Raw genomic sequence first — 18,204 nt, 5'->3', positions numbered from 1 at the left:
GATGAAACTGAAAGAGAGAAGATACAGATTAGATATTAGAAAACACTTTTTGACAGTGAGGGTGATCAATGAGTGGAAGAGCTCGGCTCCGTACACACACAGCTCCTTTCCATACACCTCGTTCACACGCGGCTTTGCTCCGTATACCTCATACACACACACGGCTCCACTCTGTACACCTCGTACACACACGGCTCCGCTCACCTCATACACAAGTGGCTTCGCTCCGTACACCTCATACACAAGTGGCTCTGCTCCATACACTTCATACACGGCTCCGCTCCATACACCTCGTACACACACGGCTCTGCTCCATACACCTCGTACACACGTGGCTCTGCTACATCCACCCTGTAAACCCCTCCTGACCCCACACAGAAACTTCCCCTCATCCAGCACCATGACAACCAGCACAGCAGAGTCCTGCATACACTGAGGCCGCTGATCATGTGACCCCTGACTCCTCCCCTCCTGTGACCTCATCACAGGTCCTGTGCGCACAGAACAGCCATATATGTGGTGTGCGGCTCTGCAGGTGGAGGTAGGTGCTGGAGATTCCCCAGTTCTGCCTTGGGTACATAGTGCATCGGCCTTTGGGAGCTGTGCCATATAGCTTACTATAGTGATGGGTCTGGGAGCCAAAAGAACACTGCCGGCTATTGACCGCAGGTGAATTCCCATGTGATCTCTGAACTGTGTGGAGTCATCGCGTCCAATACATTCTATGGGTGACATTTATCTTGCGAACACTCATGTCTCAGCAAGATAAATAGACATGCTGCGGTCTGGAAAGAAGCGCCACATGTCAGTCTCCGCAGGGAAGCTGCTGGCGTCTGTGGATGCATAGTGGGCATGACCTTTCTTGAAATCCCATCCACTTTGCTGTAATATCTGGCCGCTGCACAAGTATACAGCATCGAACCCGCAGCGTTTACTGATCATCTGCACCTATTCTTAGGGGAGATCTAAAAAATAAATGCAAATAGTTTTTATCAATATTAAAACTTTCAAAAGGCAGAATTGTTTGGACACCCATCTTTTACATTTCCCGGAATATTAATTTTTTCCTGGTAATTTTTTCTGCGAAATGATCACCATAAATACCAAACCCCAAAAAAGCGATGGCGGAATTGTGTTTTCTAAATTTTTCTAGTTCTCCATCGACTATGCTAATGTAAAAATTAAAGGCATTATGGTTCTCTGATGAAGGAGGAGGACAAAGTAAAAGCGCAAAATGAAAAATTGAACTTTTCAGAAAGGAGTTAACCCCTTCCCGACCTTTGACGCATACGCTGCGTCATGAAAGTCGGTGCCATTCCGACCCATGACGCAGCATATGCGTCATGGAAAGATCGCGTCCCTGCAGATCGGGTGAAAGGGTTAACTCCCATTTCACCCGATCTGCAGGGACAGGGGGAGTGGTAGTTTAGCCCAGGGGGGGTGGCTTCACCCCCCCCTCCCCCCCCCCCCGTGGCTACGATCGCTCTGATTGGCTGTTGAAAGTGAAACTGCCAATCAGAGCGATTTGTAATATTTCACCTAAAAAACTGGTGAAATATTACAATCCAGCCATGGCCGATGCTGCAATATCATCGGCCATGGCTGGAAACACTTATGTGCACCCACCCCACCCCACCGATCGCCCCCCCCAGCCCCCCGATCTGTGGTCCGCTCCCCTCCGTCCTGTGCTCCGCTCCCCCGTCCTCCTGTCCGCTCCCCCCGTGCTCCAATCACACCCCCCGTGCTCCAATCAAACCCCCCCGCACAGCTATCCCTCCCCCCGCACAGCGATCACCCCCCCGTGCTCCGATCCACCCCCCCGCACAGCGATCCCCCGCTCCGTGCTCCAATCCACCCCCCGTGTTCCGATCCACCCCCCCATGCTCCGATCCACCCCCACCGTGCGCCGACGCCCCCCCCCCCCCCCCCGTGCACTGATCTCCTCCCCCCCCCCTTATACTTACCTAGCCTCCCGGGGTCCGTCCGTCTTCTTTCCTGGGCGCCGCCATCTTCCAAAATGGCGGGCGCATATGCAGTGCGCCCGCCGAATCTGCCGGCAGGCAGATTCGTTCCAAAGTGAGTTTTGATCAGAGATATAATCTATCTCAGTGATCAAAATAAAAAAAATAGTAAATGACCCCCCCCCCTTTGTCTCCCCCATAGGTAGGGACAATAAAAAAAAATAAAGAATTTTTTTTTTCCACTAAGGTTGGGGTAAGAACTAGGGGTAGGGTTAGGGTTAGGGGTAGGGTTAGGGTTCGGGATGTGCACACGTATTCTGGTCCTCTGCAGATTTTTCCGCAGAGGATTTGATAAATCCGCAGTGCTAAACCGCTGTGAATTTATCGTGGATTTACCACGGTTTTTCTGCGCATTTCACTGCGGTTTTACAACTGCGATTTTCTATTGGAGCAGTTGTAAAACCGCTGCGGAATCCGCAGAAAGAAGTGACATGCTGCGGAATGTAAACCGCTGCGTTTCCGTGCAGTTTTTCCGCAGCATGTGTACAGCGATTTTTGGTTCCCATAGGTTTACATTGAACTGTAAACTCATGGGAAACTGCTGCAGATCCGCAGCGTTTTCCGCAGCGTGTGCACATACCTTTAGAATTAGGCTATGTGCACACGGTGCGGATTTGGCTGCAGATCCGCAGCAGTGTTCCATCAGGTTTACAGTACCATGTAAACATATGGAAAACCAAATCTGCTGTGCCCATGGTGCGAAAAATACCGCGCGGGAACGCTGCGTTGTATTTTCCGCAGCATGTCAATTCTCTGTGCGGATTCCGCAGCGTTTTACACCTGTTCCTCAATAGGAATCCGCAGGTGAAATCCGCACAAAAAACACTGGAAATCCGTGGTAAATCCGCAGGTAAAACGCAGTGCCTTTTACCCGCGAATTTTTCAAAAATGGTGCTGAAAAATCTCATATGAATCCGCAACGTTGGCACATAGCCTTAGGGTTAGGGTTGGGTTGGAATTAGGGTTGTGGTTAGGGTTAGGGGTGTGTTGGGGTTAGGGGTGTGTTGGGGTTAGGGGTGTGATTAGGGTTACGGCTACAGTTGGGATTAGGGTTAGGGGTGTGTTGGGGTTAGAATTGAGGGGTATCCACTGTTTAGGCACATCAGGGGGGTCTCCAAATGCAACATGGTGCCACCATTGATTCCAGCCAATCTTGTATTCAAAAAGTCAAATGGTGCTCCCTCACTTCCGAGCCCCGACGTGTGCCCAAACAGTGGTTTACCCCCACATATGGGGTACCAGCATACTCAGGACAAACTGCGCAACAATTACTGGGGTCCAATTTCTCCTGTTACCCTTGAGAAAATAAAAAATTGCTTGCTAAAACATCATTTTTGAGGAAAGAAAAATGATTTTTTATTTTCACGGCTCTGCGTTGTAAACGTCTGTGAAGCACTTGGGGGTTCAAAGTGCTCACCACATATCTAGATAAGTTCCTTGGGGGGTCTAGTTTCCAAAATGGGGTCACTTGTGGGGGGTTTCTACTGTTTAGGCACACCAGGGGCTCTGCAAACGCAACGTGACGTCCGCAGACCATTCCATCAAAGTCTGCATTTCAAAAGTCACTACTTCCCTACTGAGCCCCGATGTGTGCCCAAACAGTGGTTTACCCCCACACATGGGGTATCAGCGTACTCAGGAGAAACTGAACAACAACTTTTGGGGTCCAATTTCTCCTGTAACCCTTGGGAAAATAAAAAATTCTGGGCTAAAAAATTATTTTTGAGGAAAGAAAACGTATTTATTATTTTCACGGCTCTGCGTTATAAACTTCTGTAAAGCACTTGAGGGTTGAAAGTGCTCACCACATATCTAGATAATTTCATTTCGGGGTCTAGTTTCCGAAATGGGGTCACTTGTGGGGGGTTTCTACTGTTTAGTCACATCAGGGGCTCTGCAAACGCAACGTGACGCCCGTAGAGCATTCCATCAAAGTCTGTATTTCAAAACGTCACTACTTCACTTCCGAGCCCCGACAAGTGCCCAAATAATAGTTTACCCCCACATATGGGGTATCACCGTACTCAGGAGAAACTGGACAACAAATATTGGGGTTAAATTTCTCCTGTTACCCTTGGGAAAATTAAAAAATTCTGGGCTAAAAAATTATTTTTGAGGAAAGAAAACGTATTTATTATTTTCACTGCTCTGTGTTATGAACTTCTGTGAAGCACTTGGGGGTTCAAAGTGCTCACCTCACATCTAGATAAGTTCCTTTCGGGGTCTAGTTTCCAAAATGGGGTCACTTGTGGGGGGTTTCTACTGTTTAGCCACATCAGGGGCTCTGCAAACGCAACGTGACGCCCGCAGAGCATTCCATCAAAGTCTGCATTTCAAAACGTCACTACTTCACTTCCGAGCCCCAGCATGTGCCTAAACAGTGGTTTACCCCCACATATGGGGTATCAGCGTACTCAGGAGAAACTGGACAACAACGGGCTAAAAAAATCATTTTTGAGAAAAGAATTTTTTTTTTTATTTTCATGGCTCTGCGTTATAAACTTCTGTGAAGCACTTGAGGGTTCAAAGTGCTCACCACACATCTAGATTAGTTCCTTTGGGGGTCTAGTTTCCAAAATGGGGTCATTTGTGGGGGATCTCCAATGTTTAGGCACACAGGGGCTCTCCGGACATGGTGTCCGCTAATGATTGGAGCTAATTTTCCATTTAAAAGCCAAATGGCGTGCCTTCCCTTCTGAGCCCTGCCATGCGCCCAAACAGTGGTTTACCCCCACATATGGGGTATCTGCGTACTCAGGATAAACTGGACAACAACATTTGTGGTCCAATTTCTCCTATTACCATTGGCAAAATAGGAAATTCCAGGCTAAAAAATCATTTTTGAGAAAAGAAAAATTATTTTTTATTTTCATGGCTCTGCATTATAAACTTCTGTGAAGCACCTGGGGGTTTAAAGTGCTCAGTATGCATCTAGATAAGTTCCTTGGGGGGTCTAGTTTCCAAAATGGGGTCACTTGTGGGGGAGCTCCATTGCATAGGCACACAGGGGCGCTCCAAATGCGACATGGTGTCCGCTAACAATTGGAGATAATTTTCCATTCAAAAAGTCAAAAGGCGCGCCTTCCCTTCCGAGCCCTGCCGTGTGCCGAAACAGTGGTTTACCCCCACATATGAGGTATCGGCGTACTCGGGAGAAATTGCTCAACAAATTTTAGGATCCATTTTATCCTATTGCCCATGTGAAAATGAAAAAATTGAGGCGAAAAGAAATTTTTTGTGAAAAAAAAGTACTTTTTCATTTTTACGGATCAATTTGTGAAGCACCTGAGGGTTTAAAGTGCTCACTAGGCATCTAGATAAGTTCCTTGGGGGGTCCAGTTTCCAAAATGGGGTCACTTGTGGGGGAGCTCCAATGTTTAAGCACACAGGGTCTCTCCAAACGCGACATGGTGTCCGCTAACGATGGAGATAATTTTTCATTCAAAAAGTCAAATGGCGCTCCTTCCCTTCCGAGCCTTACCATGTGCCCAAACAGTGGTTTACCCCCACATGTGAGGTATTGGTGTACTCAGGAGAAATTGCCAAACAAATTTTAGGGTCCATTTTATCCTGTTGTCCATGTGAAAATGAAAAAATTGAGGCTAAAATAATTTTTTTGTGAAAAAAAAGTACTTTTTCATTTTTATGGATCAATTTGTGAAGCACCTGGGGGTTTAAAGGGCTCACTATGCATCTAGATACGTTCCTTGGGGCGTCTAGTTTCCAAAATGGGGTCACTTGTGGGGGAGCTCCAATTTTTAGGCACACGGGGGCTCTCCAAACGTGACATGGTGTCCGCTAAAGAGTGCAGCCAATTTTTCATTCAAAAAGTCAAATGGCGCTCCTTCCCTTCCAAGCCCTGCCGTGCGCCCAAACAGTGGTTTACCCAAACATTTGAGGTATCAGCGTACTCAGGACAAATTGGACAACAACTTTCGTGGTTCAGTTTCCCTTTTTACCATTGGGAAAATAAAAATATTGTTGCTGAAAATCATTTTTGTGACTAAAAAGTTAAATGTTCATTTTTTCCTTCCATGTTGCTTCTGCTGCTATGAAGCACTTGAAGGGTTAATAAACTTCTGGAATGTGGTTTTGTGCACCTTGAGGGGTGCAGTTTTTAGAATGGTGTCACTTTTGGGTATTTTCAGCCATATAGACCCCTCAAACTGACTTCAAATGTGAGGTGGTCCCTAAAAAAAATGGTTTTGTAAATTTCGTTGTAAAAATGAGAAATCGCTGGTCAAATTTTAACCCTTATAACTTCCTAGCAAAAAAAAATTTTGTTTCCAAAATTGTGCTGATGTAAAGTAGACGTGTGGGAAATGTTATTTATTAACTATTTTGTGTCACATAACTCTCTGGTTTAACAGAATAAAAATTCAAAATGTGAAAATTGCAAAATTTTCAAAATTTTCGCCAAATTTCCGTTTTTATCACAAATAAACACAGAATTTATTGACCTAAATTTACCACTAACATGAAGCCCAATATGTCACGAAAAAACAGTCTCAGAACCGCTAGGATCCGTTGAAGCGTTCCTGAGTTATTACCTCATGAAGGGACACTGGTCAGAATTGCAAAAAACGGCAAGGTCTTTAAGGTCAAAATAGGCTGGGTCATGAAGGGGTTAAAGGGGGCGATCAGCGTGATATTACCCCAGAATCCACCCCACCCCCACCCCCTCCCACCCCCCGTGTTATTTGCCTCATCTATTGCTGGGCAAGGGGCGAAAGTTGGGCCCACATCAGCCATTATGCTGCAGAGATTACATTCACAGCACGGCTCAATTTACGCTGCCGATTTTCTCTGAAACTTGTGAAAGATTTTTTGAAATGTCTCTCTCATCATGGCTACCGTGAAGCAGTAGAAAAAAATCACAGTAAAAAAATATCCTTACCAACACCGGGACAGATTACCACTACACTTGCAGGATGGAAAAGACCCCATAATAAAGGCGGGTGCGGCACAGGTGCAAAATACTGATGGAGCAACCACTCACAAACCTACCAATTCATGGAGGTGGTGGTTGCCTAGTAAAAATGCTCTTAGATGAGGCTTGTATAGGGCACCAGTCACACAGGGCCGATCTACTCTGATAGACTGTATCCTTTCATATTCCTCTTTTAGAACGCAAACCTTCTTTGCAGCTTGATGGATTTAACAGAAGTCATGTTGCCCTGATTCACTGTCTAATCCAATTGGAATAGTAATTAAAATATAGCTATATTGATTCATTTAAAATAATGAATAATTACATAGTTTATTATAAATTGTCTCCAAGTACCAAAGGTGTTGAGATAGGAGGTAAGTCCTGTAATAGTCAGTTGCCATGGTTCCGCCACTTGCTGTGACCTAGGGACATAAGGACACTGTGAGCGACAGCTCAGCCGTCCTATGGATAGCAGGGGCATGTTGGGCTCTTAGTGCTGTGAGTGACAGCTCAGCTGTCCTATAGATAGTACGGGCGAGTCAAGCAGTCAATGCTGTTAGTGACAGCTCAGCCGCCCTATCGATAGTAGGGGCGAGTCAAGAAGTCAATGCTGTGAGTGACAGCTCAGCCGCCCTATAGATAGTAGGGGCGAGTCAAGCAGTCAGTGCTGTGAGTGACAGCTCAGCTGTCCTATAGATAGTAGGGGCGAGTCAAGCAGTCAGTGCTGTGAGTGACAGCTCAGCCGCCCTATAGATAGTAGGGGCGAGTCAAGCAGTCAATGCTGTGAGTGACAGCTCAGCTGTCCTATAGATAGTAGGGGCGAGTCAAGCAGTCAATGCTGTGAGTGACAGCTCAGCCGCCCTATAGATAGTAGGGGCGAGTCAAGCAGTCAATGCTGTGAGTAACAGCTCAGCCGCCCTATAGATAGTAGGGGCGAGTCAAGCAGTCAGTGCTGTGAGGGACAGCTCAGCCGCACTATAGATAGTAGGGGCGAGTCAAGCAGTCAGTGCTGTGAGTGACAGCTCAGCTGTCCTATAGATAGTAGGGGCGAGTCAAGCAGTCAGTGCTGTGAGTGACAGCTCAGCCACCTTATGGCGTATCGGGCTGTCAGTGCTGTGAGTGGCAGCTCAGCAGCCCGATAGATAGCAGGGACGTGTCAGTGCTGTGAGTGGCAGCTCAGCAGCCCGATAGATAGCAGGGACGTGTCAGTGCTGTGAGTGACATCTCAGCCGCCCTATGGATAGTAGGGGCATGTCTGGCTGTCAGTATTGTTTCCTCCAGGTGGTTTCTTTTCTATATAACTGCCAAGTTATTTAACTGGCTGGCAATGTTAGATCATTATCAATTGTAGCTTCAGGTCAGTGGTGTGCTTACACTGTATTTTGATATTCTGATCTTTTTGTTGCCAGACCTTCGATTTGCCTTCAACACTTTCTGACTTTAGTTACCAGACCCCGGACTTTGCACCTGACCATCTCTTTGCCTTATCCCTCTGTCTTTGACGTACTTTCCTGGCTTTTGACCTTGTACCTCTTGACCACTTTGCCTCACAGCTAGTTTGTGAGTAGTGACAATCGTCACATTAGTATAACTAATGAGACAGTTAGCTGTCACAGGTATGTCAGAGGCTGCACACAGTTGCACTGTATCTAGCTGAAGAAGGTCTCAGTGGCTGGCTTTGCAAACTCCATCCTAGTCCTTCTGACTTTAAGATCCAGTGGCAACCTCCCCGGCTCTAATTGAGACACGTGGACCAGGGTGGTTATAGACTCCCAGCTTGCTGCTGGGAGTTGCCGGTGATATTTCCATTTCCCACTGTTGAGGCTTGGAGCTATAGCAGTTGGCTATGTTCCTCTTTGGTGTTTGGAGAACATCTGTGTTTTTCTCTGAGTCTACTCAAGCTAAGTGTTCTCCTTGTTTGTCTATCCCATCTGTCTTTAGTTATAGCAAGGATCAACTAGCACTTACCCTGTCCTTCCCTGTGCAGGGCTTACTGCTAGGGTCAGGCAGAGTTTAGGCATCCTGCTCAGCGATAGGTGCGGAACCTAAATAGGGATGCTTAGGACAGCCAGGGTGACGTTAGATCTGCCTAGGGGTCTCCACTCCCCGCTTCCCTAGTGTTGGGCTCCCTTCCCCTCATCTATTTGTGTTGCACTTAGTCTTTCCTACACTGTGCGTGACATTAGCTCACAGTTCTCAAACAATTACCCAGATCAATATCTGGATGATTAGATCCACTGTTAATTTTTCCTTATTTTTATTTTTCCTGATTGATAGGTATTATCGTATTCATTCTTTTCAGTCTCCGTTGTGAGACTGTCTCTAAACACACTAATGGATTGCAGTTATTGGCTAGTAAAGGGTAATCCAGCTAAGAGAATCTTCTATCAGTGTAGGTTCAGGACTGACTAACACCTGTCATTGTTAATATTGGCACTGGAGACAAAGGCTTACGCGTTTCATCAAGAATTGATTGCTGCTTTCAGTCATTATTTTTCAGCTTTTCATTGCATATTTTTCTGCATGATGCAGCCAGGCCCTTCATTGTTGGTTGGATGAGCTAGGGTGTTTGTCCTTGTGGGGTGCACTTATAAAGTGCTGGGCAGCCCATCTGATCAAATAGTATGGGCGTCATCAATGGGCTTTAAGCCAGACAATGTGCATCACATGTACTTGTGTGACCAGCGACCTATGCAAGCCTCATCTGAGGTCATTTTTAATACTAGGCAACCACTACCTCCATGAATTGGTAGGTCTGTAAGTGGTTGCTCTGTCGTTATTTTGCACCTGTGCCGTCCCCACCTTTATCATGGGGTCTGCCGCATCCTGCTAGTGTATTGATAATCTGACCTGGTGTTGGTAGGGATATATTTCTTTATGTGATGTCACAATTTCATGCCATTGAAATTGGAGATTTGTGGACGAAATCTGCACTGCTGAATAAGATGTAGGACCAGATGTATTTGAAACAAAAGATAGTGGATTTACATATGTGGTTGTGTCCTGAGGAAGAAGTCATCTGAACTTCGAAACGCATTGAATAAAACCACTATCTTTTATTTCAAATACATCTGGTCCTACATCTTATTCAGCAGCGGGGATTTCATCCACAAATCTCCAATTTCATTGTACTTGATACGGTCACCTGCTGACTCGTGAATCTGCCTCAGCTGATATCTCTACTAGATTTATACTCCTTTGTGAAGAGATCAATCAGGTTAGTATAATCTTCCTCAATATCCAATGGATAAGACCCTATTTGCACTGATCTCTCCTACAGTTTTTTCGTTGGTTAATTTCATGCCATTAGCAGTATTGTGAAGAGCAGAACAAAAATGATTACCTCAATGAACAAAAAAAAAAAAAAAAAAAGAATTTGTGATAAACATTGACCTGTCCATTCAAGGACATTTTAGCTATAGTATGAAATCCTGTTTTTCTTGTCTGTGGAATTGCCTTTGTACTGTTTGTTGTGAAACTGCCGCCCACGAAACTGTTTTCTTTTCTTTTCTTTCTTTCCTGTTTTGTCTCTTTGTTTAAACATGCAAAACTTGTATAACCACTAACAACTATATAAAGAAGGGGTAGCACCTTGAAGGCAGGCGTGCTTCAGAGACTTCCCAGTGATACACTATACAAGACGTGTCTTGTGTATTATTTCTGGTGATTTCCCACTTCCAAAGGCTGCTCCGACTGAGTGTGATCCCGACATTTCCTGGCGCCCCCTAGGAGACGTTGTACAGCTCATTAGTCAAGAGAGCCATGCTGTTTACTTTGCCAATTTCACTTCTAAAGGCTCATGTAGACATCCGGGGATTTCAGTCCAATCTCGGACCACAATGCACGAACTGACCCAAGTAAACAGCCTCTTAGAAATATATGAAACTGTCACACTCGGGTCGGGAGAGTCGTGCATTAGCGGTTCATGTGCAGACCGTTTGGCAAATACATTTACATGAGCCGTAACGCACGCAGTGTGAGCCAGGTGTACAGTACTTGTAATCTTGTCTTCCACTTTGCCTATTCCCATCCTTCCAATACTGGGCGATGTTAATAGATGTGGAAGGAGAATGTCAGCCAACATCTCTAGTCTATTTGATTTCCCGTAATTCTTCTGTAGTGTCTGGACTTGCACTGGGTCCTATGATTAGATGATCATTTTTTCACAATAGATCATTAGGATCTTGCATGTTCAGTGCAGTTTCAGATGCTAGAAAGGCTTCAAGACACGTGGTGATATCATAATCACTTGATCATATGTTCTACACCCGACGGAAGTTTCTTCTTTGGAGTTTCTAGTTGAGCCAAATCCTTCACAGTCTGAGAAGTATTGGTCTATAGCATTTATGTGCTGTACATATTGGCATTACCTATATATACCTAGTGGTCGTTGAGTTCACGTGACATCGTTTTGACACTGACATGGAAGAGATACCTTGATAAAATGTTTAAATCATGTTTTAGTCAATACAAATGACAGAATACGTCATCTACATGTTCTTCAGATTACGAATATATCTTTACTTTCATCTCTTCATATGTTCCCCTTATTATCTCCAGTATTTGTATTATTACTTGGCATTCTTTGATGTTACATTGGCTCCTCTTCTTCCCATTCAGGTCCCTACAATATCGGATTCTTTACGTGGAGATCTTCTATATAAGAAAATTTTCCTCATTATTGACCTGTGAAGCATGGATAAGGACTGGGAGAAGATAGTGGAAAAAGTGTTACATCTCACCCTAGAGATTCTCTTCCGAGTTACTGGAGAGGTGAGAGATTCTGATGATGTCACATTATATCATTCTTATCTACAGGAATAACAGATGGACAGAACTGGAGAGGTGAGGACTCTGGAAATGTCTGTAGTGAGGTTTATTAATGTCTCTCCATAACCAGGATTACACTGTAGTGAAGAAGACCTCTAGTGAGCGCTGTCGGGCCCGTTTGTCTGAGATACATGAGGACATCAATAACCAGAAGATCCGAGAACTCGCTTGCAAGATGATTGAGCTGCTGACTGGAGAGGTGACACTGCTGGGAGTGCTGGGACATTATACAGTAACGCTATAAAGGGATCGAGGTGATGATGGTATCATTGTATGTGTCAGGTTCCTATAAGGTGTCAGGATGTCGCCATCTATTTCTCCATGGAGGAGTGGGAGTATTTAGAAGGACACAAAGATCTGTACAAGGACGTCATGATGGAGGTTCCCCAGCCCCTCACATCATCAGGTAACTTTCCATGTATTTTTTTTTAAATATTTTTATTTCTTTATTTTTAAACTGGGAAAAATGGGATGATTCAAAAATGTATATATTGTAGGGATTCATGCTCAGCTTTAGGCAGCGTCCACTCGGGCACTGGATTTTTGTTTCAAAGCAATGAGACATTTATTTCCACGGGTTGCACAGCACCAAGATAAAAACCATGCACACAAAATCCATAGCCTTGTCCAGGTGCTAACTAAACAAAATAGACCCTGGCTACTTATATATGGCTGAGTTATTCCAAGTTGAGTTAAACAAAAAGTCTACTGTCCATAGTAGCTACTGATGCTTGCAGTTTAGTACAAGCGGCCCTGTACAGACCCCTTTAGAAAGACTCTAGTTTGTCTCTCCCTGGTGCCAGCACAACCCACTCTGACCAGTTTGCCCAGCTGACTCCGAGAGAGCAAGGTGACCACATGTCCTGGTTCTTAGTCAAAGCTAGACAAGCGCATCCAATCAAGACCTGCAGAGCTAGGATTTAACCCAGTTTACCTGGCATTCCTACAATATGCACTTTTAGATTTTAATTTTTCTTGAACTTTTTTTTAAAATTTGTATTTTAGTATATAGTTTTTTTGAAAAAAAAAAGCTTTATTTTTCGTTTTTTAACACGCGAAAAATATAAACAGTACAGCCATTAGAATCATACAAAGGTGTATTATGTACCACCAATATCCATTGAAACCACTTTAATAAGAAGATGGCAGATCAGCAAAACAGTTCAAGTCCTGAGAATATTCGTGTCAGCAACTTATTTCTGATCGATATTGTGAAGTGGCACAGAAAAGATTTAACGGCAGCTAAAGAATCACATATTCATACAGTCAATACATACAACCTCGTACATGACACCCAATAATGCCAGTCCCCATGTCCAACAGCCCTCCCCTAAAATATCATTAAGCAGTACCTAATGCAGACATGATGGAATTAATATGTGATGAGGCACTAACCCAGCAAAGTTCAAAGCAAAAGTCTCTTTAACCCCTTTCTGACCTCGGACGGGATAGTACGTCCGAGGTCAGAAGCCCCGCTTTGATGCGGGCTCCGGCGGTGAGCCCGCATCAAAGCCGGGACATGTCAGCTGTTTTGAACAGCTGACATGTGCCCGTAATAGGCGCGGGCAGAATCGCGATCTGCCCGCACCTATTAACTAGTTAAATGCCGCTGTCAAACGCAGACAGCGGCATTTAACTACAGCTTCCGGCCGGGCGGCCGGAAATGACGGCATCGCCGACCCCCGTCACATGATCAGAGGTCGGCGATGCTTGTACATTGTAACCATAGAGGTCCTTGAGACCTCTATGGTTACTGATCGCCTGTAGCTGTGAGCGCCACCCTGTGATCGGCGCTCACAGCACACCTGATTTTCTGCTACATAGCAGCGAACATCAGATCGCTGCTATGTAGCAGAGGCGATCGTGCTGTGCCTGCTTCTAGCCTCCCATGGAGGCTATTGAAGCATGGCAAAAGTAAAAAAAAAAAAAATGTGAAAAAAAAAAAATATATAAACGTTTAAATCACCCCCCTTTCGCCCCAATCAAAATAAACCAAAAAAAAATCAAATCTACACATATTTGGTATCACCGCGTTCAGAATCGCCCGATCTATCAATTAAAAAAAAGCATTAACCTGATCGCTAAACGGCGTAGCGAGAAAAAAATTCGAAACGCCAGAATTGCGTTTTTTTGGGTCGCCGCGACATTGCATTAAAATGCAATAACAGGCGATCAAAAGAACGTATCTGCACCAAAATGCTATCATTAAAAACGTCATCTCGGCACTCAAAAAATAAGCCCTCAACCGACCCCAGATCATGAAAAATGGAGACGCTATGAGTATCGGAAAATGGCGCAATTTTTTTTTTTTAGCAAAGTTTGGAATTTTTTTTCACCACTTAGGTAAAAAATAACCTAGTCATGTTAGGTGTCTATGAACTCGTACTGACCTGGAGAATCAAAATGTCAGGTCAGTTTTAGCATTTAGTGAACCTAGCAAAAAAGCCAAACGAAAAACAAGTGTGGGATTGCACTTTTTTTGCAATTTCACAGCACTTAGAATTTTTTCCCCGTTTTCTAGTACACGACATGCTAAAACCAATGATGTCGTTCAAAAGTACAACTTGTCCCGCAAAAAAATAAGCCCTCACATGGCCAAATTGACGAAAAAACAAAAAACTTATGGCTCTGGGAAGGAGGGGAGTGAAAAACGAACACGGAAAAACGAAAAATCCCAAGGTCATGAAGGGGTTACAGGGAATCTGTCAACTCAAATTGGCTGGCTATGTAAATGCCCTGTGTTCGGTCAGATGGGCGGTGTTTTGTCTTCTTTCCTTCACCCCATCCTTCCCCGCTGTCTGCAATATTTTCGGGAATTTGAGTAGGTGTCCTCCATAGTTTGCGCACTATGTGCTGGTAGTATTTTGCTGTGTTCCGAGACATAGTGCGCAGTAATGCTTTTTGGCTTTGCCCACAGATGGGCAAAGCATACTGCGCGTGCGCCAGACAAGATTGCATTGCACACTCGCAAACTATGGAGGACACCTACTCAAATTCCCGAAAATATTTCAGACAGTGAGGAAGGATGGGGTGGAGGAAAGAAGACTTAAAACCGCCCATCTGACCGAACACAGGGCATTTACATAGCCCGCCAATTTGAGATGAAAGATTCCCTTTAATGTTCAACTCACAAAAACACAGTGCACGATATCCTACGGATCGCAGCTGGGAATGATATCCAGTCCACCTTCGAGACCAGTTGCCGTGGGCGACTGCACCGCTGTGTACACTGTCAGTGCCAGGCCTTCCAGCTGCCTTGGCTGTTGGGCTCTGCTGGCCTGTGTTGCCTCACAAAGGTAGAGCTCTGCAGAGCCTCCTGTTCTGTAGTCCTTCAAACACCAAACTGACACTGACTCTGAACCTGACACACCCAAACCCTTTTGCAGGATTTTTAACTAGAATCTGTGGCCTTCAGCCACATGGAAAACCCAGCTAGGAATAAAAGGGACTGCACCACTACTATTCTCAAAAACTACAACAGGAGGAAAAGAAGGAGGAAAAAACCTCCACTATTCTAGAAAAAACACCACAGAAAAACAGGCAAAGGTGCTTACCTGTCTAGGCCTCAAATCAAATGCACTCTCATGGTGCAGTGGGCCCAAGTAAAGATGGCGACTACACAGGTGTGATAATACCAAATAAGACAGCCAGCCTACAATCAGGGAATGGCTGCTTGGCACACCAGTGCAAATAAATAATCTGCAGCAGTGTTCACACAGAGTATGCACAGCAACTGGATCCTAGCCTATTAGTAACGCCATGTGGCGGGCTGACCAGCGCTAACTGTAATGCGTCCCGTGTGAACAGAGGCCACAACTTACAAAGCCATCAGAGCCCAACTGCACCTCAAAACCACTACTATTCTGTAGTCCTTTTCAAAACACAGAAGCCCAGAGCAAGTTTTCTTAAATCTGCCCTGGACACATAGCATGCCCAGGACCAATACTCACTTTTATTCTGCACTGCAATCACAGCTACACCTGTGACTGCAATGCACTCCCATGGCCTCAATACACCTTCGTGCACATCCTGGGGGGAACACACAGCGACCCCAACATGTAACACCGGTCACTGCCTCACATATCCCCCCTCTGTTCAAACCTGTGGGGTTGAACACTTGTCACTCCACATGGGAGCGTGACAGGGCATCCGCGTGACCCTGTGACACCACCACCTGACAATGTACTGAGAAACCAAAGTAGTGACTGGAACCATTGGTTGACGCAAGCATCACTCCACTTTGCATTTCTCCTCCATACTTTGTTACGTGGTCACCCACCTCCCCGTTCTCTGTTGCAGAAGACACACCCACTTTCCTGACTAACAGTATATTTGGGCCAGTTTTGGGTTGTCTCGACCTTGTTTATTTGGGGTTCACTAACCCCGCAACTCATCCTGCGACCTAAGTACCTGCCTTCAGGCACTTGGTACCGATTCCTCCGTACCCAAACACGTGCCTTGGTGACTACGTCCCACCGAAACGCCGAGGTTCACCACAGCAACTTTGGGCATACATCTGTACCACTTCGCACCTGAACCAGAGCCTCCCGATGCTGCTGTCTAGCGAGAAGCTCTATCCATGTTACCCTGACCCCCAGCCACATCCTTGGCCAGTGCCAGAGGGTTCCTCGTGCGTACGTCCCTAGTCGCCTCTGTGACCACACCTTCCTGATTTCTCAAGGCTTTCTTTTTATATGTGCGTTTTTATACCTGTGTCTTTGCGGGGGACCCTAGAACTGCACTGTCCCGAACTTACCAGGGGACATTTCCAGCTCGGGGTTCAGTGGGGTCTCCACAACCTCTCCTGCCACAGCCTCTAGGGGGAACCTGTAGGGGTTACACTCTGTCCCTAGGTTGGCGATCCCTATGGCAGGTATCCCTGACTCAGGATCTTCGGGTTCTATGCCCGGAACAACATTTACCTTGAGAAGGTTCCCTGGTTTCCCACAGGGCCCAGAACAGGGGCAAGTCTCTTCCCAATACAGCCCCATATGGAAGGGTCTTCACTAGTGATGAGCGAGAATACTCATTGCTCGGGTTTTCAGCTGCGGCGATGAAAACTAAATCTCCGAGCACTTACAAATACTCGGAGACCACCTAAGCGTGCTCGGGAAAACCCAAGCAATGAGTATACTCGCTCATCACTAGTCTTCACCACTCCCATCACATGTTTAATATCCCCACACAATGTAGAAATAATAACCTCCGCGGTCGGGTACTCCTGGATTTCCAAGTTTGGGTGTGTCAGGTTCAGAGTCAGTTTGGTGTTTGGAGAAGTACAGAGCAGGAGGCTCTGCAGAGCTCCCCTGTGCGAGGCAACACAGGCCAGCAGAGCCAAACGACCAAGGCAGCTGGAAGGCCTTGCACCCACAGCGGTGCAGTCTCTCACTTGTGGTCTCGGAGGTGGACTGGCGTGTTTATCGGCTGCAAACTAGAGGATATGGTTCCCGGCTGCGATCCGGAGGATATCGTGTACTTTGTAGTGCTGTGAGTTGAACATTAATACGACGGTGCAGTCGCCCACGGCAACAGGTCACGGAGGTGGACTGGTGTGTTTATTGGCTGCAATCCAGAGGATATGGTTCCCAGCTGCGACCCGGAGGATGTTGTGTGCTGTGTTTTTATGAGTTGAACATTAAAGAGACTTTTGCTTTGAAGTTTGCTGGGTCACTGCCTCATCACTGCATCGGGTGCTACTGCTGTGCTACACCTCGTAGAAGGAGAAAAGCTCTACAGGCTGTAAACCTTGAAATTTTATTTGTTTTTCCCCTTTTATTCATATAATTTATTGTCATCTTTTCTCTTTGATATATTATTTTTTAACTCTGTACTCTTTATGTTAAAGATGTTGTCCTGCACTAACATAATATTAATAAACCTAGTAAATATGTCTATACCCATCCACAGATAGAGCAGATAAAAGCTGATTGATGGGGGTGGTTTATATTTGTTTTACGGAATAAACTTTTTATGAATCTTGCTCATCTGATTTTTCAACAAAAAAAAACAAGAACATTGCCCCCATTTTATTTATGACAGCTATAAAAAGTCATATTTAAAGCCAGACTCCCTTTTCTAAAGTGTATCTTAAATGTATGGGAAAAACATTTGTCCTGTTAATTAAAACTTTCCAGTTGGTGTACAGTAGAGGGGTCATTAGTACTAATTTTATTGTGTTAGGTTAGAATAGGGAAGTAATAAATCTATTGATAGTGTATTTCTGCAATGTGTATTATACACACATAGCTCTGCTACATATACACATATAGACACACACAGATCGGCTACATGCATATTTACATACACACAGCTTTGCTACATTCACATTTACACACACATACAGCTCTAATACATGCACACTAGTAGACGCACAGCTCTGCTACATACATTACCACATCTTGCTATTCCTTAATGGAATGTGAC

General features: G+C 45.2%; 1 protein-coding gene across 1 annotated transcript in view; it reads left to right on the top strand.

Moving 5' to 3' along the window:
- The first annotated feature begins 488 nt into the window (after nt 1-488).
- Nucleotides 489-18,204, top strand: part of LOC138666609 (zinc finger protein 585A-like) — a 72,071-nt gene continuing 54,355 nt past the window's right edge. Inside the window, exons 1-4 of the mRNA XM_069754806.1 lie at nt 489-541; nt 11,572-11,724; nt 11,852-11,980; nt 12,064-12,187. Of these exons, the coding sequence (XP_069610907.1) occupies nt 11,647-11,724; nt 11,852-11,980; nt 12,064-12,187 (331 nt within the window). The 5' untranslated portion in view covers nt 489-541; nt 11,572-11,646. The remainder of the gene's footprint in view (nt 542-11,571; nt 11,725-11,851; nt 11,981-12,063; nt 12,188-18,204) is intronic.

The sequence above is a fragment of the Ranitomeya imitator genome, chromosome 2, assembly GCF_032444005.1.
Source record: "Ranitomeya imitator isolate aRanImi1 chromosome 2, aRanImi1.pri, whole genome shotgun sequence".
Lineage (NCBI taxonomy): Eukaryota > Metazoa > Chordata > Amphibia > Anura > Dendrobatidae > Ranitomeya > Ranitomeya imitator.
Note: the sequence above shows the minus strand (reverse complement) of the source record. Positions and strands in the feature narration are given on the sequence as shown.